This window comes from Ursus arctos, unplaced genomic scaffold (genome assembly GCF_023065955.2).
Source record: "Ursus arctos isolate Adak ecotype North America unplaced genomic scaffold, UrsArc2.0 scaffold_13, whole genome shotgun sequence".
Lineage (NCBI taxonomy): Eukaryota > Metazoa > Chordata > Mammalia > Carnivora > Ursidae > Ursus > Ursus arctos.
Window position 1 is genome coordinate 53,265,293 of NW_026622797.1, and position 25,300 is coordinate 53,290,592.

Genomic DNA, 25,300 nt, shown 5'->3' on the forward strand with positions numbered 1-25,300 from the left:
TTTTTGAAAGTTGAGTCTTGAGGAAGTAGGTCGAGTGAGCCAATGTGGGGTTCTCCTGAGCATGACTACATTCTTGCGCTCAGTGTGTGTGTGTTGCTTTGGAACTGGAGTCCTGCTGACACAGAGTGCCACCTACTGATTCACCAACCCGTATTTCTGGTGGCTCCCAGTGACCCGCAGGGCTGGCCCCTGCTTGAAGCAGGCCGAGCTGGGCAAGCGAGCAGTCTCTGTTCTGAGAGTCGGAGGATATGGATCGAAGTATCGACTGGAGTCCTAGAGACGGGGGGCTAGAGCTGAAATCAATAACCTTCCTCTGGGTAGGAAGAAATGGGAGGATGGTAAGGACCGTGAGATAATCCGAGGCAGGCAGACAAAGGGCTTTGAGGGGAAGTGTGAGCAACCATTCTAATTCAGTCGACCAGCCTTTCCCTCCATTACTGTGGCAGAGCCTGCTAGTTGCTCCCCCCAAATCCTCTTCTTCCTGGCTGAGAGCTGGGCTTTATTTTCCAGATTCCTTACAGTTAGCATAGCCGTGTGTCTGGGTTCTGACTAATGAAATGTGGGAGGAAGCACTGTGTGCTACTTTTGAGGCTGACCCATAAAAGCCACCTACTCACTATCTCCTTTCCTCCTTCCAGCTGCCTTGGTGGTGACACTGGAAGCCATGGGTTAAGAACAGCATCAGTGCTATCAGCCTGGGTCTCTGCAAGGAGTAGAGCCCAGCCTTCTACCTTTCTTAGTCCTGGTTGCTAACTTGAAATCATTTAGTCCTGCAAAGTGAGAAAGGAACACACATCTTGATCTCGAAGCCACTGAATTTCTAGGATCTCTTTGTTTCTACAGCAAGGCCTATCCTGCCTCTTACCATTTTTATCACATCCATGACATTATCTGATTCACACACTAGTATTTACTATAAAACCAGTACACAACTCTCCTAGTTCCCTACCAACAGTGAATCTTGAAGATTTGCATGATTTTGACTCCTTTTCTTCTCCAGGTTCATCTCTCTGCACCCCCCCACATTGTTCTAGGTGCTTCACCATCCTGAACTCTCACATTCCTTCCCTCAAATACCTCTCTCTCCCTCAGTTTTCCACGTTTCCATAAGACACACCCCCTTCAACATCTTTCAGCTGACCCTCCCACCTCACCCCCTACTTCCGGGTCTGTATCTGGTTAATTCCTATTCATTCTGCTGATTGCAGCTTAGACATTACTACCTTAAGAACCCTTGTCTATCTCCCCGGAGACTGAGTTCAGTGACCTCTGTGCTCCCACAGCACTTTATCCTATAGGTCCTACTGCACCAGCCTCCCCTCCAGAGTCTCCCCTCCATGAGAACATGAACTGCGTTTGTCATATTCATAACTGAATCTCCAACACCCAGCACAGTGCCTGGGATGTGGTGCATATACTATTTTATTATTACATGGGAAAGACCTCCCGAAGTGGCTATCAAAATCCCGATAATCTGAGATAATGTTTGAGAACAAGACAGCATATTTTATGCCTTTTTATAATTACATTGTTTTAATTCTGTCCCTTGTATATGGATGTTACCTGTGCATATCTGTTTGTTAAGTGACTATCTTCTTTAAGAAAGATTTATTTTTTGTTATTTAAGATAAAACTGGGCAATCTTTTGACCCAATATTTGCATTTTATCCAGAAAATGACTATTTTTCCATTTTCCTAGTTGTACTTCCATATGCATGAGACGTACACTATTTCCTATGAGCAATAATTGGAAAAATTCCGGCGACATCAAGGTAGCAATTGAGATAATGAAATAAATATGAGACATGGATATCCCTGATAACTGACACAAATACACGAGAAATACTTTTGGCTGATAAAGCAACATCACTTCAGGTTTAGAATTGTGGCTCCAGGCTTACTATGAAGGGTAGGAGATGTCAGTGGTTGTCAAATCTTGTAGGCCAGCAGATTAGAAATCTGATCAAGAACTCAGGATTTGTGAAAGCCTGTTAGAAAGGAGCTGATTTCAACAATGGAAAGGTGTACACACACACACACACTCTCTCTCTCTCTTTCAAGTATTCCAAGAGAATGGATTCTGAAGAGCTAAGTCTAAGAAGGTTAACATGGGATAGAGAGCAAAATGAATCCCGTTCTTATTGAGGTTTTGAATTATGTTGGCAATCTTGGGGTTCCAGGTCAATTCTCAACAATGCACCTTGTGTTTGTACTCTATTGTGATGAGAGATCGCCTGTAGCAAATAATATATTTTTACAATGTGTACTTTCTTTCTAGAATGGAGGCACATAGTCATGACTTGTGTGCACACTTTGAGTGTTCTTGGCAGTTGTAGGTGGTATGCACATGTGTTTTCATGGAAACAGTCAGGATCAGAATAAACTAGAAGCAAATGGTATCACTGCAAGCTTCCAAGGTATAGGACCTCAAGCAACGGAACTCAAACTCCACTTTTAAGAATCTAAGTGAAGTATTGGGCAACATCTTTAAGGACCAAGAGAGAATCAGTGGTTTAGAAAGTAAGCCTTAGACTTTGGGCTTAGAAGAAAACCACCGGAAGGATGAAGCCATGAGCAGGTGAGCAGTCTTAAGAAGGGAAGTCTCCCTTTCCAGGAGCGTCATGCAACATTTGCAGAAACCATACAATACAATAAGCATTGCCAAGTTCTCTGTGAATTGGAAACTTCACCAGATAAGAAAAAGGACCCAAGAATAATTGGAACTGGTCAAGCAGTTGATCTAAAGTGAAATTCTTTTTTTTTTCTTTTTCAGGTTTGTATTAAATTCCAGTTAGTTAACATACAGTGTAACATTAGTTTCAGGTGTAGAATTTAGTGATTCATCACTTACATACAACACCAGGTGTTCATCACAAGTGCACTCCTTAATACCTGTCACCCATTTAACCCCTCCCCCCCACCTCCCCACCAGCAACCTTCAGTGTGTTCTCTACAGATAAGAGTCTGTTTCCTGGTTTGCCTCTCTTTGTTCCCCCCGCCATGTTAATCTCTTTTGTTTCTTAAATGCCACATGAGTGAAATCGTATGGTATTTGTCTTTCTCTGACTTATTTCACTTAGCATAATATTTTCTAGCTCTATCCATGTCTTTGCAAATGACAAGATTTCATTCTTCTTTATGGCTGAGTAATTTCCCATTATATGTATATATATCTCCCAACTCTTCTTTATCCAGTCATTAGTCGATGGACATTTGGGCTCTTTCCATAATTTAACTATTGTTGATAATGCTGCTATAAACACCAGGGTGCATGTACCCCTTCAAATCTGTATTTTTGTATGCTTGGGGTAAATACCTAGTAGTATAATTGCTGGGTTGTAGGGTAATTCTATTTTTAACTGTCTGGGGAGCCTCCATACTGTTTTCCAGAGGCTGCATCCGTTTGCATTCCCACCAACAGTGCTGGAGGGTTCCTCTCTCTCCAAATCCTCACCAACACCTGTTGTTTCCTGTGTGTTAATTTAGCCATTCTGACAGGTGTGAGGTGATATCTCATTGTAGTTTTGACTTGCATTTCCCTGATGATGAGTAATGTTGAGCATCTTTGCATGTGTATGTTGGCCATCTGTGTATCTTCTTTAGAAAAATATCTGTTCGTGTCTTCTCTCCATTTTAAATTGATTATTTGTTATTTGGGTGTTGTTTATATCTTTACCTATTTTGGATACTAACCTTTTATCTGACATGTTATTTGCAAATATCATCTCCCATTCCATAGGCTGCCTTTTAGTTTTCTTGATTGTTTCCTTCGCTGTGCAGGAACTTTTCATTTTGATATAGTCCCAATAGTCTATTTTTGCTTTTGTTTCCCTGGCCTCAGGAGACATACTGAGTAAGAAGTTGCTACAGCTGAGGTCAAAGAGGTGCCTGCCTGTGTTCTCCTCTAGGATTTTGATGGTTTCCTGTCTCACATTTAGGTCTTTTATCCAGTTTGGATTTATTTTTGTGCATGGTGTAAGAAAGTGGTCCAGTTCTCATCACAAGTCTGGCACTTAACTATGGGAGCCAACCCACCGTGGAGTGAAAGCAGAGCTACCAAATCTGAGTAGGGCCAGCAGAGGGCAGAGCAGTGAATTTTGAACCCCTGCCAGCTGGGGTTTAGGAGTTTTGCAGCTGCCAGTATATAAACGAAAGCCTGTTAATGAATGAGGGGTAGGGATTGACTGTGAAATTGGGGCTGCCTTAAGAAGACAAAGAAACCACCACGAGTGAGCCCATACTTCTGGTGAGTAGATGTTACAAGTATGAAAATTGGGAATTTTCATGATTAGTCTCTACCATCACTTCAAAGTATATGGACTAGTTAGCAGTTGGCCCTGTTTCTGATGTTGGAGACAAGAGAGAAGGACCACAACAGATGTGCCCCAGGCACTCTTCCAGGAATCTGAAACTGGCAGCCCAGATCCTTCTGGCCCAGGTGAGATCCTTATACTCAGCTCTCTCTTGCATATGTCTTCTTGACATAGACTTGGCAGAAGAAGGAGGGAATCTCTTCACTAGATAGCCCACTATGCTGGCATCAACTCAGAGTGTGCTTTGGGGGTTTTGGGGACCAGAGACTGGTCTGGAAGGGTGACCAAAACATAAAGCCACATTATGGAACAAGATCCAAGAAATTGACTAGAATTTGAAGCCTGCCAAATCTGTGGTGCTGTGGACCTCAATACAAACCCTTATCCTAGCACCTACCGCCAGCCACCTGGCTGGGAGAGTACCCTACTTTGCCCCAAGGCAGAGAGAGTATGAAGACATTGCTTCATTCTTTATCCACTGGACCTCAAATCAACCTTAAAAAGAAGTTCATGTGTTTTGAAAACTTTCTTTGGTTTGTCCTCGCAGGTACTCTGGAAAGAGAGGACAAGTGAGCTATATTTACTATGAAAGTTTATCTTCGCACTCAGAACCCCATCTGAGCTGTGGAAAGAGGTCTTGGGAGCAGCCAGAGTTGCTGTTCCTTGAACCCAGTGGACAGCATGTGTTGAGACGGGAACACTGGAATGCTAAGACACTAGTATAAACGCAGAAGTCTCACCAGATAACAACTAGCTCTTAAAAAGAAATGCATGCAAAAAGACATCCTGAAGTTCTGGGTGATTGCTCAGTGAGGGTTCAAAGGAGCTACCCAATGAGCTAGCTGTAGAATACTGTTGGCTTATAAAAATAGAGCTTCCCTTACATACACTGAGGTCAAGGTTTCGCCCCCGAGCTTTTATGCCCTGCAGAGCTATCCATGCCCTGCTCTCTTGCTGACCCTGAAATAAAGCATAAGTTATAGCTGATTATGAAAGCTCTACGTACTATGAGCATTCACCAATCACTTAACACCTTCTCCACAGCCTTCCTGCCCTCTCTACGTCCTTGTCTTTTTTTCTTTTTTAATTGCAGGATAGTTAATGTACAGAGTTATATTAGTTTCCGGTGTACAATAGAGTGATTCAACAATTTTATATGTTACCCAGTGCTCATCACAGTAAGTGTGCTCTTAATCCCCATCACCTATTTCACCCAAACCCCTCCCCCACCTCCCCTCTGGTAACCATCAGTTTGTTCTCTGTAGTCTGTAGTCTGTTTTTTAGTTTGTCTCCTTTTCTTTGTTTGTTTATTTTGTTTCTTAAATTCCACATATAAGTGAAATCATACAGAATTTGCCTTTCTCTGATTTATTTCACTTAGCATTATACTTTCTAGATCCATCCATGTAGTTGCAAATAGCAAGATTTCATTCTTTTTGATGGCTGAATTATAGAGATCTTCTTTATCCATTCATCTCTCAATGGATACTTGGGCTGCTTCCATAATTTGGCTATTGTAAATAATGCTGCAGTAAACATGGGGGAGTGCATGTGTCTTTTCAAATCAGTGTTTTCATGTTCTTTGGGAAAATACCCAGTAGTAGAATTACTGGATCATATGGTAATTGTATTTTTAATTTTTTGAGGAACCTCCATACTATTTTCCACAGTGGCTGCACCAGTTTGCATTCCTACCAACAGTGCAAAAGGGTTCCTTTTTCTCTCCACATCCTCACCACCACTTGTTCTTTCTTATATTTTTTATTTTAGCCATTCTGATATCTCAATGTGGTTTTGATTTGTATTTTCTTGATATTTAGTGAAGGATGTTGAGCATCTTTTCATGTGTCCAATGGCCATCTATACGTCTACTTTGGAGAAACCCTTGTCTGTTTTACATTTCACCACTCACACAAGCTCTAAAATCCCTGCCCCAAACTCTGGGTCTCATGCCCTAACTTTGATTTCAGCCTTTGGACCTCTCAGATTTGGCAGGCTTCAAACTCTAACCGGGTTCTTGGATCTTGTCCCATAATGTGACTTTAAGTTTTTTTTTTTTTTTTAAGATTTATTTATTTTATCTTAGAGAGGGGCGAGGGACAGAGGGAGAGGGAGAGAGAGATTCTCTCGATCCCAGGACCCTGAGATCACACCTGAGCCAAAATCAAGAGTCAGCCACTTAACCTGCTGAGCCATGCAGGTGCCCCACATAACTTTAAGCTTTGCTCGCTCCTTCTGACCAGTCTCTGGTCCCCAAAACCCACAAACGACATGCTGAGTTGGTGCCAGCTTAGTGGGATATCTAATGAAGAGATTCCCCCCCTATCTGACATTTAAAGAAGAGTTAATACCAGTTCTTCTCAAACTAGTCCAAAAAATAGAGGAGGAATGAAAACTTTCAAATTTGGTCTATGAGGCTAGTATCATCCTGATACCAAAACCAGATAAAGACACCACAGCAAAAGAGAATTACAGGCCAATATCTCTCGTGAATATAGATGCAAAAATCCTTAACAAAATATTAGCAAACCGAATCCAACAATACATTAAAAAAAATCATAGACCACGATCAAGTGGGATTTATTCCTGGGATGCAAATGTAGTTCAATATTCAAAAAATAATCCGTGTGTTAGGTGGCATCAATAAGAGAAAGGATAAAAGCCCATATGGTCATTTCAACAGATGCAGAGAAAGTATTCAACAAAATATAATATCTATTCATGATACTCTGCAAAGTAGGTCTAGAGGGAACATACCTCAACAAAATAAAGGCCTTTTATGAAAAACCCACAGCCAGCATCATCCTCAATGGTGAAAATCTGAGAGCTTTTACCCTAAGGTCAGGAACACGACAAGGATGTCCATTCTCACCACTTTTATTCAACAGAGTACTGGAAGCCCTAGCCACAGCAATCATACAACATAAAGAAATAAATTAACCAAATTGGTAAAGAAGAAGTCAAACTCTCACTATCTGCAAATGACATGATACTATATAGAGGAAACCCTAAAGACACCACCAAAAATCCACTAAAACTGATAAATGAATTCAGTAAAGTTGCAGGATACAAAATCAATGTCCAAAAATCTTGGCATTCCTATATACTAATAATGAAGCAGTAGAAAGTGAAATTAAGAGAACAATCCCATTTACAATTGCATCAAAACCAATAAAATATCTAGGAATAAACACAACTGGAGAAGTAAAAGACCTGTACTCTGAAAACTATAAAAACACTGATGAAAGAAATTCAAATGACACAGAGAAATGGAAGACATTCTAAGCTCATGGGTTGAAAGAACAAATATTGTTAAAATGTCCATACTACCCAAAGCAATCTACACATTTAGTGCAATCCCTATCAAAATACCAATAGCATTTTTCACAGAACTAGAACAAACAATCCTAAAATTTCTATAGAACCACATAAGACCTTGAATAGCCAAAGCAATCTTGAAAAAGAAAAACAAAACTGGAGTTATCACAATTGCAGATTTCAAGTTACATTACAAAGTGGTAGTAATTAAAATAGTATGATACTGTCCTTAAAATAGACACATAAATCAGTGGACTAGAATAGAAAACCCAGAAAAACCTCCTGATTATATGGTCAATTAATCTTCAGAAAGGAGGAATGAATCTACAATGGGAAAAAGGCTCTTTAACAAATGGTTTTGGGAAAACTGGACAGCCACATGCAAAAGAACAAAACTGGACCACTTTCTTTCACCATACAGAAAAATGAACTCAAAATAGTTTAATGATCTAAGTGTAAGATGTGAAACCATAAAAATCCTTGAAGAGAGCACAGGCAGTAATTTCTCTGACATTGGCCAAGGCAATGTTTTTCTAGATATGTCTCCTGAGGCAAGGGAAATAACAGCAAAAATGAACTATTGGGACTGCCTCAAAATGAAAAGTTCCTGCACAGCAAAGGAAACAATCAACAAAACTGAAAGGCAGCCTATGGAATGGGAGATGATATTTGCAAATAACATGTCAGAAAAAGGGTTAGTATCCAAAATAGGTAAAGAACTTATAAACTCAACACCCAAAGAACAAATAATCAATTTAAAATGGGCAGAAGACGTGAACAGATATTTTTCTAAAGAAGACATACAGATGGCCAACAGACACATGAAAAGATGCTCAACATCACTCATCCTCAGGGAAATGCAAGTCAAAACTACAATGAGATATCACCTCACACCTGTCAGAATGCCTAAAATCAGTAACACAGGAAACAACAGGTGTTGATGAGGATGTGGAGAGAAAGGAACCCTTCAGCACTGTTGGTGGGAATGCAAATGGGTGCAGCTACTCTGGAAAACAGTATGGAGATTCCTCAAAAAGTTAAAAATAGAACTACCCTATGACCAGCAATGACAGTACTAGGTATTTACCCAAAGAATACAAAAAAACCTAATTCAAAGGGACACGTGCACTCCTATATTTATAGCAGCATTATCAACAATAACCAAAATATGGAAGTAGCCCAAGTGTCCATTGATTGATGAGTGGATAAAGAAGTGGTGATATATATACATACACACACACACACACACACACACACACACACACACACGGAATATTACTCAGCCATAAAAAAGAATGAAATCTTGCCATTTGCATAATGGCAAATGAATGGAGCAAGAGAGCATAATGCTAGGTGAAATAAGTCAGTCAGAGAAAGACAAACACCATATGATTTCACTCATATATGGAATTTAAGAAACAAAAGAAACGGGTGGGTGGGGAGAGACAGACAAACCAAGAAACAGACTCTTAACTATAGCGAACAAACTGATGGTTACCAGAGGGAAGGTGGGTGGGGGGATGGGTAAATAGGTGATGGGGATAAGGGAGTGCATTTATTGTGATGAAAATAAACAGATAAATAAAATAATTGTGGTAGGGTTGGATTCTTTGGTCTTTGTTTCTGTTTTTTGTTTGCCTTAGTTAGGTTAAGGATGTTCTCTTCTATTCCTATTTTTCCTTGGTTGTTTTTTTAATGAATGAGTATGGAATTTTGTTTTCTTAATGTCAAGAGATGATCGAATGGTTTTCTACTTTCTTCCATGTTTCATTTTTCTTCTTTTCTTTCATATTTTCCATCTCCTTGTCTGTGTTACATTTAGTATAACTTTCTCAAAGTACCTTTCAGTTAATTAATTCTCTTTAGCTTTCTAATTTGATATTTAACCTAGACATGACTTAATTTAACTTTAATTTCTAAAAGTTATATTTTGTTTTTCCAAATCCAGTCAGTCATTTTTATAGTGTTGCAATTTACTATTTGGGGGATGACATTTTTTTTCTTGAAACACTACATATCTTAGCATTCTATACTATGTATTTGGTCTCTCCAGTACCTAAAACCCTCAGAGGGTCTAAATATGTTGTTTGTTATTTTTTTTCTTACTCTTATTTATCATTTAAAAAATGTCTAGGTAGGGAAAAATAAAAAGAACTACGGTAGCTACTGCAAATAGAAGGAATTTAATATATGAAATGTGTGATACAAGTGGGATGGCCTGGAAGATTGAAAGAGGAAAGGTAATATTACCTAGAGATTCAGAAGTCAGTCTTTCTCTTAAGGTTGGAGAAGGAAAAGGTTAAGTGGTTCATGCAGTCCCCAGGAGCATGATGCTGACGCTGTGCCAGCCCCAGTCACTAATCGCTGTCATACTCCTTAGGTAGCCCACAGCCTACACTTTGCTGCCAGAGGCTGGGAGCCCCAGTCCCTTTGAAATTGCCAAATTTGCCACTGATGCTTTGGGGGCCAAAGTTTCCCCACCACCTATCCAGCCTGCAGTGATCTGCGGGTGCCTGCCATTGCCAGAACCTAAGCCAAAAGAGAAAAGTGGTGTCTCTCCTCCTCCCCCAATCATCCCTGTTTTCTTCCTCTGATAGAAAGTAGCCAGAAACCAGCTGACAAGGGCATTTAGGAAATGTAATTTTCAGGCTCACAGCCCCTTGCAGTACAGTGGATATCAAGGAAGTGTGAAAATGTCACCGAATGCTAACTGACTGAAAGTCAATATCGTTTCCTTGCATGATCTGTGATTGTGAGTTAAATCATGGTTGATTTAATCAGGAGAAAACCTCTGGGCCTACCTTAGGATGTTTTCCTTCAAAAAACGGCCCCTTGTAATAGACAATTCAGAAATAGTCATTTCTTTTCAGGCAATCTTTCTGGAGTGTGTTACAAGGAGAATGCATCATACAACCCCAGAGGGCACCATTTACATAGAAGGCGATGTAAATGGTGCCCTTCGGAGTTCTTTATCCTGGTGACCCTATTGCTTCCCACTCTCCTGGGGTTGGGGGGGGGCTTGTTTTTGTTTGTTTGTTTTTGTTTTGTTTTGTTTTCTTAATGGTCGGTCTGGTTGGAGGGAAGGAGGTGTGGCAATGCTTTAAAGATTCTTTCTCTAGCAGGACCTATCTAGTCTGCCTTATTGCCCCAACTGAAGCTCTCCATGTAGTACTTTTATAAAAACAATAGGGTGATGCTTCTTGGCCTCGCCCCCTTCAGAAAAGGAGAAAAATGGTAAGGCCGATAGAGAGCTGGGAATTCTGTCAGCTACCTTTCAATAGAATTTGTGCTGTCAACCAGGGAGATGTAGAAATATTAGCTTGTCCTAAGAGTTGGCGCAAACCCTAAACCAGCCAGGCACCCAACTCTTTAGGTTTTATAGGATACCGATTCCCCAAAAGTACAGAGCGTAATGGACTGAAGACTAATGTGTCCCAGCATGTATTACTTATTAGAGGCTATAATACTACACTGGTCTATAGTGAAATGGTTAAACTATAAATGTCAAATAAGGCCAGCCTAGTGAACTTGAATATAGGCTTAGTTCTTTAGAGTTAACCTCAAGATGATACCTGTGAGGACCACCTGGCAGAAACCGTAGGGAATGGAAAGACAGTCTGGTTGGTACTCGGTAACTACAGAGAAAACGGAGGTGCTGAACAGGGCGAACAAGCTTTTGTGTGCAGGTCAGATACACAGCTTGGTTTAAATTAATGAGGAAAACATCAAGGGGTCCGCCATTAATTATCCTAGAGTTGTAAAATTCCAATAGAACATAACAGTTTTAGCATTAATATTTTAAAGGCTGTAAGATAAGGTGTTGTTCCGCACAAGACTATCTTTCTGTGTGTCCAACTCTGATTTTCTGCATGTGTTTTCATGTGCTTCTTGTCTGACTCCATATTATCTTTTCGTGCTTATCTTCACCTTTCTTAATATTAGCCAATCTGGGATGCTGTGTCTCCATCTTGCTTTGCCTATATCACTTTCCCCCACCCCTCTGTTCTTTCTTAATCTCCTTTCTGCTTTTATTGCCAATAATTTTGAACTGACTCATTTTGAATATTACATATTATACTTACTGAACAGTTCTAAATTTAAAACAGATGAATAGATCATTTCATCTTTCCCCACTTAAATAAAATAACTTGATTTTACATGTGGGAGCCACACCTGATTTTTCTCCTAATAACAGAATAGGAAAAAAAATTCCTCTCTCCTGATCTAGAAACACTCCTAACTTGGGAGCTTCGTTAGAAGTGGTATAGATAAGTTCCATGAACTAAAGTAGAAAAATACTGCAGATTCATTCTTGATCCACTTTTTCTACCCCATTTTTTAAAAAGATTTTTTATTTATTTATTTGACAAAGATAGCCAGTGAGAGAGGGAACACAAGCAGGGGGAGTGGGAGAGGAAGAAGCAGGCTCCCAGCGGAGGAGCCCGGTGTGGGACTCGATCCCGGAATGCCGGGATCACGCCCTGAGCCGAAGGCAGACACCTAAGGACTGTGCTACCCAGGTGTCCCACTACCCCATTTTTTTAAAACCTGGATTTAATTCAGCCCTAGCCCAGGCATTAAGTTGAAGAGGGGAGGAGGGGGTAGGGACCCTAGATTTCATAGCTATAACGCCAGACACCTCTCCTAGCCTTTAAACTGCATGCCTCTCTCAAGATAAGGGTATTAGAAGGGAACAGCTACAATTTCTGCAAAGATCAGATCTATGAATTTAGTAAGTACCAGAGGCCCAGCTATGGCCTCTGAGCCAAATCTACACTTGTGGTTGGTTTGAAAACAGAAGAAAACTATGGAGAAAGCCCTTTCAGTAGATAATCACTACCCATTCTCCCCTCCATCTGCCCAGGAGTTATGGATAGCACTCCCCCAGGACAATGTCATTCTGAATTCCAGAGGTAGTTTTGAGGCTCCTACACCTCTACTTTAGTTCTTACTTAGAACAAAAGAAACTTAGAAACCACCTGATGCGATTCTTTCATAGTATAGATAAAAAATACTGATGATGTGGGGTGCCAGGCTGGCTCTGTGGGTAGAGCATGTGACTCTTGATCTCAGGGTTGTAAGTTGGAGTCACATGTTGGATATAGAGATTATTTTAAAAAATAAAATTCTTTTAAAAAATTGCTGATGATATAAGGACTCATTCAAATCCAGGGAAATAGGAGCAGGGCCAGGAATAGAACCTCACTCTTACACTGGATGCTTTTTCACACTTGGTGATGCCTTGTGGAGATTAGATATACAGGAATAGATAAGAATTTTCATTAAAAGCCATACTGGAAAATATTATATCAATCTTTAAGGAAACATAGCTGGAAATGACTATACTTCACTAAGTAGTAGCTTAGCTAGTTAGCTACCTGGAAACCAGAGTCAAATGAAAGGATTATCCAGGCAAGCACCCAAGGCATCAGTCTTAAGGGGTACTAACAAGATGGCGCTCTTGTGTGAATTAGAAATGTTTCCCCTGGGCAGATGCAGCCCCCTGCCAGGGGACCTCTGTGAGAATATGGACACCCCTTTTTCCGGATGAATGAAGCCAGTGCCCTGGTGCATAGCATAGCAAGTAGAAAGTAAGATGGATTTCACTCAACACTTACCTCCTTGGATAACTACCAGAAATCCTCTCTTGGAGATTATTACAGGTGGTTGGGAAGAAAGCTGTGACAAGTACTCAGAGTGGGTTTGAGACAGCCAAGCAGCAATAAATATCACTAACCTGACTCCTTACTATGGTAACTCTGGTTAACAGGGTGGGCTACAAAGTTGGAGATTAGGCTATAGAGCTTGGGCTGCAGACTCCCCTGGAGGTCCTTCTATGTCTCTGCAGGGGCCTCATGCTGTGGGAATGGTTGTAGGCACAAATTTTTACAGAGTTAATTCTCTAATTCCCCTGGAAATAGTGTGCAATGTCAGAGGTGAAAGAGCACTCTGGCATTTACTCTGGAGGTAGAATTTCCATTTCTGAGATGGTTTGAATACTTCCCTTCTCTTCAGTTTCTACGGACAAGATGGAGTATGCACTTTGCAGTGATCTGACAAATTTGAACCTTGGCTCCGTCTTAGCTCTGTGAAGACTTCAGACAAATTCCTTTAAAGCTGCTGAGATTCCTTTTCTGTAAAAATGGGCTTTTTTAGGAGGATTAAAGCAGACAACTCATATCAAATATGTGGCAAAGGTAGGTAGTGTACAATCGGTCTGGCCAAAAAGAGGAGAGCGGGCTTTTCCTCTCCACTCCACCTCACTCCACTTGCAGACAGTCTACTGCTGGCAGCCCATTGCACTGTCTGCGCCGCATACAAACCCTTGGTTTTCAGGGCCTAGAGGAGCTGGGCGCCAGGATGACTGCCTAGAGTGGAAAGGAGGAGGATACCTGAGGCTCGATTTGTCCTTTGGGTATCACAGTTCCCCTAATTTCTACCTTTCCTGCTAAAATGAAGCCCTGGGAAAGTTCCACCTATTTATGGGTGTCCTTATAGACCACAGAGTGCTCCTACTTATTTATGATTATGACTCTGTTGGCATCAGAGAGATCTGGGTTTGAATCCTGGTTCTATTTTTTACTTTTTTTTTTTTTTTTTTAAGTATTTGTGAAGTCCTGGGCAAAAGTCAGCCCCAGTTTTCCTCAGCTATAAATTGGGTTAATATTAGTTATCTCATAAAGTTTAAAAAATTTCCTGGCGCATAAGAAGCACTCAGTAAGCATTAACTATTATTGCTGTCGTTGTTATTAGGGGATCAGCTGGGTCAGGTGTTCCTGGGCTGCTCTTAATGAACCCTCCTACAAGTGGCAGAAGTGGGCAGTGCCTGGCAATCCCTGGGCCAGGTGACCGGTAAGCAAGGCGGGGGGTGGTGACTGGGATCAGGAATGCTGGACTGCGGAGCACTATGTCTGTGTTTGCACGGAGTTTGGCATCAATAATGTGAGCTTTCCCAGAACTGAAGATTCTCAGGTTGCCCAAGGAGGGGGTTTTGGAAACAGATGCAAAACATGGTTATCAGATATTCTGCCATGAACAGAAACACTGAACTATGGGTGAGACACAGAATTGGGATAATACGAAAAAAACAGAACACACGAGTTTACAACCCTTAATACGTCCACTTGGAATTTAGGATGGGAAGGACTTTCTGGTCACACCCATGCCATCCTCCCAGGACTTTTAAGAAGTCAGGAGTACAGGGGCGCCTGGGTGGCACAGCGGTTAAGCGTCTGCCTTTGGCTCAGGGCGTGATCCTGGTGTTATGGGATCGAGCCCCACATCAGGCTCTTCCGCTATGAGCCTGCTTCTTCCTCTCCCACTCCCCCTGCTTGTGTTCCCTCTCTCGCTGGCTGTCTCTATCTCTGTCAAATAAATAAATAAAATCTTAAAAAAAAAAAAAAGTCAGGAGTACATAACGCATGTGACACATACAACAGTTCTCATGATGGGGGCTATAAAACTTCTTTCCGATGGTCCAGAAAGCAAGACCTACCCCAAGGATGAAGAAATAGAACTATTAAAATGTCATGACTTTGAGGTCAAGCATCTTGGCTACTACCTTTTCCCCTACAGGGATGACAGTAGGTGCTCCATAAACAAACACATTGGCAGGAACGGAATTAAGGAATTGGCAGGATGATCAAAAGACCCTAGATGTTCCCACCTTAGACCCCTCTCAATTGGCAAAGCTCAGATAAGGGCTCGTCCATTGTCCTATGAGCACCTCAAAGCACTTCTATAATTTGGATGCCCAACCACCCAGGGCTCACTAGGGGTGTTGGAGTTAAGGGAGACGTGTTTCCTTCACGGTTATCATGAGCCATTATTCCTTCCCTTCCAAGTCCGGAGTCGTAGGCAGTGAAAATTAGGCCACCTCATGCCCTCTGATCTCCAGGCTGGGGAAAGGCGAGATCGCTCTTTGCCGCCCCACCACGCCCGGGAACAGGAAGATGGGGGAATCGATTAATAAGCAAACCCGGCTGTTCACTCTCCCGCGAGCGCGGCTATGGCTAAACTGACAGCGAGGGACTTCGGGGAGGGCGGGAGGGAGGAGGCGTGGTGGCCCCGGCCCGGCGTGACCGGACGTGTGCCCCGCACCGTATGCCCGGCCGGCGCGGGTGCGACTCCGGCGGGTGCCCGGCGCGGTGGCCCCCGGCGGCGGGCCGGCGTGGCTGCGGCGCGGCCTCGGCGGGGTGGCCCGTGTGCCCGGGCGGCGCGGGCGCGGCCGGCGCTCCTGCAGAGGGAGCTGTGCGCCCGGCCCGGCGCACGCACGGCGCCGCCCGCTCCCTCTTGCCGCCGCAGCGGCCGCTGGGCCCGCCCGCCGGGGAGGGGCTCCCGGTCTCGCCGGCAGTTGCTTCCTGCTTCCAGCACGTCCTCGCCGCCTCGCCGCCTCGCCGCCGGTCCGCTCGTGGGAGCCCCGGCCAGAGCCGCCCGCCACCGCCGCCGCCCGCTCGGCCCCCGCCAGCGCCCCAGCCTCGCCCCTCGGCCAGCCCGGCCCGCTCGCGCCCACAGCCCGCAGCCCGCGCCCCCACGCTGCCCCCCGCCCGCCCCTGGCCATGCTGTCCTTCCAGTACCCCGACGTGTACCGCGACGAGACCGCCGTGAGTACCCCAGCCCGCGCCCGCCCTGCTGCCGGCCGCGGGTGCCGCGTCTGCCGCCGCCCGCAGCTCCTGTCCCCGCAGCCCCTCGCCCCCTGCGTCCGTCCCCTCCCCCTCGGCCTTTGTTTGCGAGAAACGGGCCGGGGGCGCCGGGCTCCTCCCGAGCCGCGGGGGCCCTGGTGGCCGACTTTGGCCGCCTGCTGGAGGCGGAGCCTGGGGTCAGCCACCGTTTGGCCGCCTCCTAAAATCAATGGGGTCAAGGGCAGACGCCCAGGTAGGAATGGGCGTTTTACGGAATTGGGAAGACAGAACGTGTCACTGCTTTTTGGCTGGAGGAGGCTCTTGCTTGAATATGGTGGTAGGAGAAAGTGTGTATGTGTGTGGATGATGTAAGATTTAAAACAAAAGCAAACTTTTTAAACTTCCAGATTTAAAATCCTTAAGAGTTGAAGTTCATTCATTCGATTTTAAAAACGTGTGTTGAGCGCCTGCCCTGTCACAGGCCGGGTGCTGGGCGTTGGGCGCTGGGGATGCAGAGACAAGACAGAGTAATGGGGAGGGTGGAGCAGTGACCCCATAGGGTTGCAGTGCTGATCCAAGTTTTCCTAAACAAGAAAAAGAGTTCATGGGGGTGAGAGGAGGCCTTCAGAAGGGAGAGGGGATGGCCTTTTTCAGAACGAGTTTGTTTTGCTTAGTGGAGGGGTTAGCCATCATTTACATAAGCTGTAGATTAGCTCAGGGTAACTGTTGAGATCTAGTGGGTGGAAATCTGGGCAAACACGCTTTTTGTGTAAAAATTAATTTGGCATCTTAAGAACTGGAGTGAATCCAAACGTTGTGGGCATGATTTTCTTAGGAATAGCCAAATTTCTCAGATTACTTAGAATCAGAATAAAAAAAAATTGTATACATACATTTAGCTTTTTCGTGCTTACTCTGACCTGATTTATGCCAGAAAGTCTGTACTTCAAAGCACATTTCACTTTGGGTTAAAAGGTACTGAGACTTTTGAGTAAAGGACATATTGTTTCAAATTAAGACTTCGAAGTGGCACTGTGCATTCATGGTTTCTTTGACCAGTGACCATCTGGTAACCATGTTTTCTCTATTCAGCTGCTTGCTTATTAAATTTACCCCAACAGCCCGAGAAGCTCTATTCCTGTGTTTCCTTTGTGTATGGGAGTAAAGTGATCCTGCCGGGAATGGAAAAGAGGACAGACCAAGTAAGGAGACCTGAGTGCTAGTTCTGGTTATGCTGCTCGCTAGCTGGATGCCTTTGGGGAGATCACTTATCTGTTACAGGCCTTCTTTCTCGGATATGAAATATTAGTGCTGGCTTGGCTAGTCACAGGGCTTAGGACTTATGTTTGCAGTTAAGAATCTCGTCATTCATTTATTCACAGGGCTATTCTAGCCCTGCAGTGTGCCAGCCTTTAGTAATTGGAAGACATGTGAATATCTCAGTTCAGTTCTTCAGGATCTTTGAGTTTTCAGGATGGATAAAAATATAAAGAACTATCTAGTATGTGGCTTGATAAGTGTTGTTTTAGATTTGTTTTGTTTTTAGTGGGGATCGGTTCTTGCTTAGTTTTTCCATTTGGGTCACCAAAGTCCTGCAGTTCTAGAAAGGGTTAAGTGAGGATTTTTTGAAAACATCAAAAAGATTGTGAGCAATTAAAACAGTAATGAAAAATTAACTCAAAAGGTGCCGTGGATTTTAATATTCTCCAGTTCGTTCTCACCAGAGAACTCATGAAAACCCTAAGCCTCATGGACAGGGGAATGTAGCTCTCGTCCAACTTGGACCCTACCGTGTGGCTCCCAGTGTGTTTATCCCAGCCCTGATAGCCTACATGGGGTGTCTTTTTTCCTGTGACAGAGTCTGATCACCAAACCTTAGGCTAGACTTAACACATTTACTCAGATTGTAGCCTTGATTTCTAGGATGGTTTTGTCTTTCTCCAGCAGGTGCTAGAGATTGCTGCAGCTCTCTCTCTGTCACTTGAACATCTTTCAGCCATATACCAGGCAGTCTTCTGCCGAACTGTGGGGTTGCAGTGTGCAACCGTTTTTGGTGGATTTCTGCCCTAATAAGCAGAAATTCGGAAACCATGACACTTCCAGTGTAATGCCATCGTCCATTCCCCCAGCGTGTTGCTGTCAGGAAACATTCGGGCCTGCTACAGGGGTTAGAAGAGTGTGTAGGGTGAGTGGAGAACACAGAGGAGAATGGGATTAATTTCCATCAGGGGAAAGAGATCATATGTGAATTGAGCCTGGAATTTGGCCAGTTGGATAAGGTAGAAAGGACATTCCTGGCTGCATGACCAAAATAAATCATAGTTATGTAGGGCTGGACAGTTGTGGACTTGCACTGGTTTGTAGGATGGCAGGAAGGCCATTGGCCATTGTGACCATCCATGGGTGGATAAGCTTAGATGGGGTCTGAAAGGAAAAAAAAAAAGTGGTCAGATTTGATGGGCTCTGCCTACTGTGTATCGGACTCTGCAATTTACCCTGAAGTCAGCAGGTTAGCTATTGAATAGTACAGCTAAAATATTGCATAGTAACAGTGCCTTATCAGGGCTCTATTTTTAAAGGCTTTTGGGGAAGTGAGGAATGGCTGGGAAACTTAGATCAGATAGAATCAGACACTGCACAACTTGAGTTCAGGGGATGTGGCCATTAGACCACCCCACTTGTAGGGGATGGTCTTGTAGAAGAAGTAATGGGGCAAGAGGAGTAGGGTGGTGGCCCTTGGCTCCTGGGATTATCCTGGAAAGAATCCGTTTCCTATCCTGGTGAAAAATGTCTGCTGATTAATTGACCTCAATCTGCTTTAGTTGGTAATGCTGGTACCAGGAAGATGGAGCTGTTTTCTCAGAGGGAAACACCATTCAGGAGGCACCACGGGGTTCTGAGTCAGGGTCCAGGTGTGGCCCTGCCAATTTACACCTGGCCTGGTTCATTAGCAAGAGATTAAGTCCACAGGCTTTGGGGTTGGCTTATATAGAGGGTCACGGTTCTACTCCTTATTAACCATCAGACTTCAGTTTCCTCACCTGGAAAATGGGTTAGTAAGAGCCTCTCCATGAGATACTGTGGCTGAAATCTGTGGCACGGTGTTTAGTTCACCGTGATCTCCAAGCGAACAATACGTTTGCGGCCTTTACGCTTGCTAACCTTTGTGAATTGCATTCCGTACTCTGTAAAATAGGAATGTCATCCACCCTCTTACAAGGTTGCCGTAAAACACTAGGCACAACAGTGTGGATGGTGAGCAAATGTTCATTGCTTTGGATCTAGTATTAGGCAAAACTAGCATGATTTCCTTTTTTTTTCTGCTTTCTTATGACAAGTTAAGTTTATGGAAACGTCTGAGTTTTAGTAACATCATAATCGAGGAACATTTTTAAATCTGGTGTGTCACCTCCAAGGAATATTTGGGGAAAAGCTGTTGGCAGTTTGCTTTAGTCCCAGCCCTTGTTCTGAACTCTGTGCGGCCGTGGGCATGTTGCCATCTTGTGCCTGCCGTGGTTCCTAGAAATGTTGGATTGGAAGATCCTTTACAACTTTAAATTTTTCTGATTTCTTATTGTCAGGGAGAAGAAGGTGGTTATTTTAAGCATGTTTAAAACCACTTCAAGGTGTGTAAAATGTGAAAGCCTTGCAGGTAAGAAGGAAAGATAAGTTTTCATTCAGTGGTAACAGCTACAATTGAGAGAGGTTTTCCATATGGGTTGAAAGTTGGTAATTTTATGAAGACTCATGAGGAGAGATTTTAGTCTGGTGTTACGTCCCTTGCACTTGTCAGTTGTTTAATGAGAATAGTTTCTGAGTGTTCTACCTAACTGCCCATTCTTCCAGGTGTGCATTTCTCCAGGTGCTCTCTCACCTGGCCCCAGATGAGGTGAGATGAAGGCCCTTTGTGGAAAGCCTGGGTTTTAGGCACCAGGAGATTCTTCTCACCTGGCCAGCACCCACAGTGGAACTGTGACCGGCCGTAGAAACAGCAGGTTTTCCTTTTCCAGGAGATTGTTTGCCTCCATGAGAGAGGAGCCCTTACCTTCTGATATTATAGACAAAGCAAGGAGACAGGTTAAAAATTCATCTGAGACCCTGGTATTGTTCCCAGAAATTTTCTTTGAGAAACTATAACTGGAATGTTGGAGTTGTTCACAGAGATTTACTGGAAAGATGTTGTCCGTGTGGTTTCAGTTAGATTTATCAGGATAGCATGAAATGGAGAGATTCCGTAACAGTCTTTACCGTTGGGAATTTTCTTTAGGCATGATCACCTGGGAAATGGTGACTCCCACCCGCTCTGGCAGCCTTGCTCAGTTTCTGAGGCCAGGCCCAGGATGGGGGCTTTTCAGAAGCTTGAAGGTGTTGCTGATGGTCAGTTCCCTTGGGAGCTCCTAGAGCCGTCCCCTCCGCCAGACCCAGCCTGCACTAAGCAGTTGTCTGTCTTCAAATACCAGGCTAGTCTGAATGGGTGATGCCTTCGGGCCTCTTTTTTGTGTTTCGTAACAATACACAAAAGGGAAGAAAGGCTTCAGTTTTAGAAATATTCTTTCATTGTGCCTAAGTCAGCTTTTTCAGCTGGTATCAACTAGAATCTTTTTACTACACGTTGGTAACTTGCTTTTTGCAGTTGAGACTTACAGACAAAAACTGATCATGTAATACATTGCAGGGGGATTTCCTCATCGTTAGCCAGCCTAGCAGGAGCAGCAGAGCAGCCAGTAAGCACGTGTGTGGTGGCTTCTGCACAAACACGCGCTCGCTGCGTCCCGGCGGCATTGTGCGGTTCTGTGCTCTGCCACTGACCACACACTTCCAAGTTTCTTTAGCTCAGCGGCAGGCCTTTGTTTTGTGTTGTACAGACAGAGCAGTTCCCTATTCTGACCTTTCATCTTTCTTCCCTCCCCAGCTAAAACATTCTTTTCATGACGGGTGGCTTGACACCTTTGGGATCCTGCCAGCTTTGGTTCATGTGGTAATTTGGGCAGACACATTGCCAGTGAGCCAATTGGGGTATTTTCTCCTGTCCTTCTCTATTACATTCAGAAAATACCAATTTAATTGTGTGTTAGACACTAATTGTCCAATACCACATTTTGTCTGTTGCAGGTGCAAGATTATCATGGACATAAAATTTATGACCCTTACACTTGGCTTGAAGACCCAGACAGCGAGCAGACAAAGGTAATTGGGGCTTATAATTAAAGATAAGGTGGTCTTAGTACCTGACGCCAAACCCTAGCCAGTCGGTAGCTATGGCTTTTCCTTCCTGGTGTCTTCCCGTGTTTTCTGCCGTGGGGTGTCAGTTGAACCTGTTGCTGCCACCACTTCTTGTCAAACGATTCATGGGAGAAAGATGAGAGCGGTTTAGTCCCAGAGAAAATAAAATATTTGCAATAATGTTTACGGTTTATGGTGACACTGATGTACCAAGTGTTTGAAATGAAAATATGAGAAAGAAAGAAAACTGATTGTTACCAAGTAAAAATGAAAACATAAAAGAATGTGAAGGGAAAGTTGCCTAAAACATTTTTTCCAAAGGAAAAAGAAATCCTATAACGTTGGTCCTTGAACAACCTGGGGATCAGGGGCATTGAGCCCCCTACGTAGCTGAAAATCCAATGATAACTTTTGAGTCTCCAAAAAGTTAACTACTAATAGTCTACTGTTGCCAAGAAGTCTTACCAATAACATGAACAGTCAACACACATTTCGTATGTGATAGGTATTGTATATTGTGTTCTTAAAATAAAGGAAGCTAGAGAAAAGAAAATGGTATTAAGAGGATCATAAGGAAGAGAAAATACATTTAGAGTTCTGTGCTGTAAAAAGCTCATGTATTAAGTGGACCCACACAGTTCAAACGTGTGTTACTCAAGGGTCACCTATATATTGAACAAATATCAGGTCTTAAAAAGTCAGTGCTGGTCTTGGATTCCTTATTGATTTTAATGCAACAATAATAAAACAAAAACCAAATTGTAAATATAAGAACATTCTTACATTTTATAGAAGTAAGGGGGTGGAGATGAGAATTTTCTGTCTAAAAATACAAAGCTTTCCTATTCTTTTGGAGAAACACAATATTTCTTTTTTTAAAGATTTATTTATTTAAGAGAGAGAGCACAAGTGAGAGCACATGAGTGGGGGGAGGGACGGAGGAAGAGGGGGAAAGAGAATCCGTAAGCAAACTTCCTGCTGAGTGTGGGGCCTGATGTGGGGCTCGATCCCAGGACCCTGAGATCATGATCTGAGCCAAAATCAAGAGTCGGCCGCTTAACCAGCTGAGCCACCCAGGTGCCCCAAAACACACAGTATTTTGAGCTGAAGTCTCATTTCATTAATGAAGTTGCCCCTGAGTGCTCTGTTGTACAGATATTCCGTTCTCCTTGGAGTGCCCAGGACTTGTCATTTAGGACTCATCCTTACATTTACTGTATCTGGTTAATGAGTTTGCTTGGGTGAGGGGATCACGTTTCTCCAATTCATCTCAAGTTCCTTGATGCTTTTTGTAGCTATGTTTACATATTCCGTAGTACATGGGAATATGTATACTATTTCTAATATGCTCACTATTCCAGAAATTTATGTGAGCTTCTTTAGAATCCCAGAAGACGTTTCCCATTTTTTAAAAAGCAGTGTTAAATACGCTCCCTTTCTGTCACCCTCTCCTGTTCTTCCTAGCATGTCTGTCCTACAACTTCTTCCCTACCTTTTGTCCTTGAAATAAGCACACCACCATTTTGAGATTTTCTAGTGGTGTTCCTTAATACTTCTAATCCTTTTTATCTCCCTTTCCTGACCTTTTAAGAAAGACAAAGTTCTCGTGAGTGAGAATGATTGGTATTTGGGTTTTCATAAAGCATTGGTTATAGACACGGATGGGTAGAGATTCTAAAACGAGAAACAGAGGGGGATCTTCAGTGGGCGAAGGCTCTAGCTCTGCAGAGAAGGCTAGGAGGTGCAGGGAGCAGGTGTGGGGCTGCCTCCTCACCTCGACCGCGCCACGAATGACCTAGATCAATGAGCATTAGCTTGAGCTGAGATAGGGATTGAGCCTGAGATGGAGAGTCACAGGCAGCTGCAGAATCTAAACAATGGGAAGCAGTGGGGAAGGGAGTGAGCTTCCTGTGCATCTCCTAGAAAACTGTCCCCAAGGACTGTCTCTGTGATAATTACTTTGTCTGGGGTTTTGGGTACAACCTGGATTTCTTCAGGCTTAGATGGTGATTGAGGGATTCAGCAATGTCAGAATGACCCAGTTTTAGTTTATGTATTAATGAACATAACATATAAACTTTGCTGTTCCTTAATTGACACTGGCTGGTCCCATGGTTGACAAGCCACTTATTAGTAGATAAAACTTTGCTAGTGATCTTACAGTCCTCATTTGATGGCAGCTAATGAGTATGCACTATTATTTTCATGGTATACGTTTACTGGATGCTTACTGTGTGCCAGGCACTTCATTGGTAGCTTTGCATACCCTATTTCATCTAATTCTCAAAGTCTAAAATAGATCTTTTTATTTTCCCCATTTTACAGATGAAGAAATTGAGCTACTGAATGATTAAGTAACATGTCCAAGGTCACTGGGCTTGTAGGTGTGGAGCCAGGAGTGGCATCCAGGTGGCCCAGGTTGTTACCAATTTTACATTTAAAAATAATAAAAGATGGGGCGCCTGGGTGGCACAGCGGTTAGGCGTCTGCCTTCGGCTCAGGGCGTGATCCGGGCGTTATGGGATCGAGCCCCACATTAGGCTCCTCGGCTATGAGCCTGCTTCTTCCTCTCCCACTCCCCCTGCTTGTGTTCCCTCTCTCGCTGGCTGTCTCTATCTGTCAAATAAAAAAATAAAATCTTTAAAAAAAATAATAATAATAATAAAAGAAAAAAGACTCCGGGCGTTATGGCTTTGGGAATGCAAGCTGTAGGGACATATTCGTGTCTTTGCTTGCCAGGGGACTTTGAGGTCCTTCTGCGAGGACCGTGGGCTGGCCCCCATGCCCAGGCCAACCTGTGCAGACAGCTTCACTCAGGTGTCAGAGGGGCTTTGCAGCTTTTGCCTCCCCTCTGCAGTCTTCCTACACATTCTTCTCACCCCTCTCCAGACAGGTTCGTTATTGACAAATAGTATATCATGTGGTTTCTAAGGAGTTAAATTTGGGTCTCAGACTGAAAAGGTAGGGTGTGCTTTTCCAATGAGCAGAAGAGCAACATGAACATTTTCTGCTCATAGTTATACACACATACACAAAGGTGTATTAGTCATACCTTGGTGTAAAAAGGAGCACCTTCACATAGCCTCCAGAACAAAGAAAAAGCTGCTTTTTCTTTTTCTTTTTTTTTTTTAAAGATTTTATTTATTTATTTATTTGACAGCACAAGCGAGGGGAGCAGCAGGCAGAAGCAGAGGGAGCGGGAGAGCCAGGTTCCCCATGGAGCAGGGAGCCTGATGTGGGGCTGGATCCCAGAATCTTGGGATCGTGACCGGAGCTGAAGGCAGATGCTTAACCAACTGAGCCACTCAGGTGCCCCTAAGGCTGCTTTTTCAATAAAAACCAGGCAGGAAATAAAGAACATATGTAGCTCTTTTATACTAAAATCTGAAATGCTATCAGTAGGTCTTTGATTTAATCTAGTATTTAATATGGGTTATCCATTTCTGACAGTGCCTGGCATTTAAGGCTTTATCCTTTATAAAAGAATATCAGAGCAGACCTGTAGCTTAAAAAGTTCTCAAAAACCAGGGTAGGAAGGTGTTGAATCTAGATGAATCCTTTCAAGCTGTCAAGGGCCATATAATCCCATTTTATAGCAAATATTCCAGATTGTAGAAGATCCTGCACAACTCAGTTGATTCTCTGAAGTATATCCAACCTTGACATGAAAACTTGAGAGAGACTTTGTAAAGAGGAAACAGATCAGTGCTGCCCAGTAGGTAAATAATACCAGCCACATACATAATTCAAATTTTTCTAGTAGCACATTTTAAAAAGTAAAAAGAAACAGTTGGAATTAATTATATAGTACTATATTTCATTAAT

The 25,300-nt window shown here is 43.2% G+C and overlaps 1 protein-coding gene across 2 annotated transcripts in view; it reads left to right on the forward strand.

Moving 5' to 3' along the window:
• The first annotated feature begins 16,128 nt into the window (after positions 1-16,128).
• The window catches only part of PREP (prolyl endopeptidase), a 112,003-nt gene continuing 102,831 nt past the window's right edge, over positions 16,129-25,300 (forward strand). For both annotated transcript variants that reach the window (XM_026511722.4, XM_026511723.4), the window contains exons 1-2: positions 16,129-16,234; positions 21,365-21,439. In XM_026511722.4, coding sequence (XP_026367507.1) covers positions 16,190-16,234; positions 21,365-21,439 — 120 coding nt within the window. In that variant the 5' untranslated portion in view covers positions 16,129-16,189. The remainder of the gene's footprint in view (positions 16,235-21,364; positions 21,440-25,300) is intronic.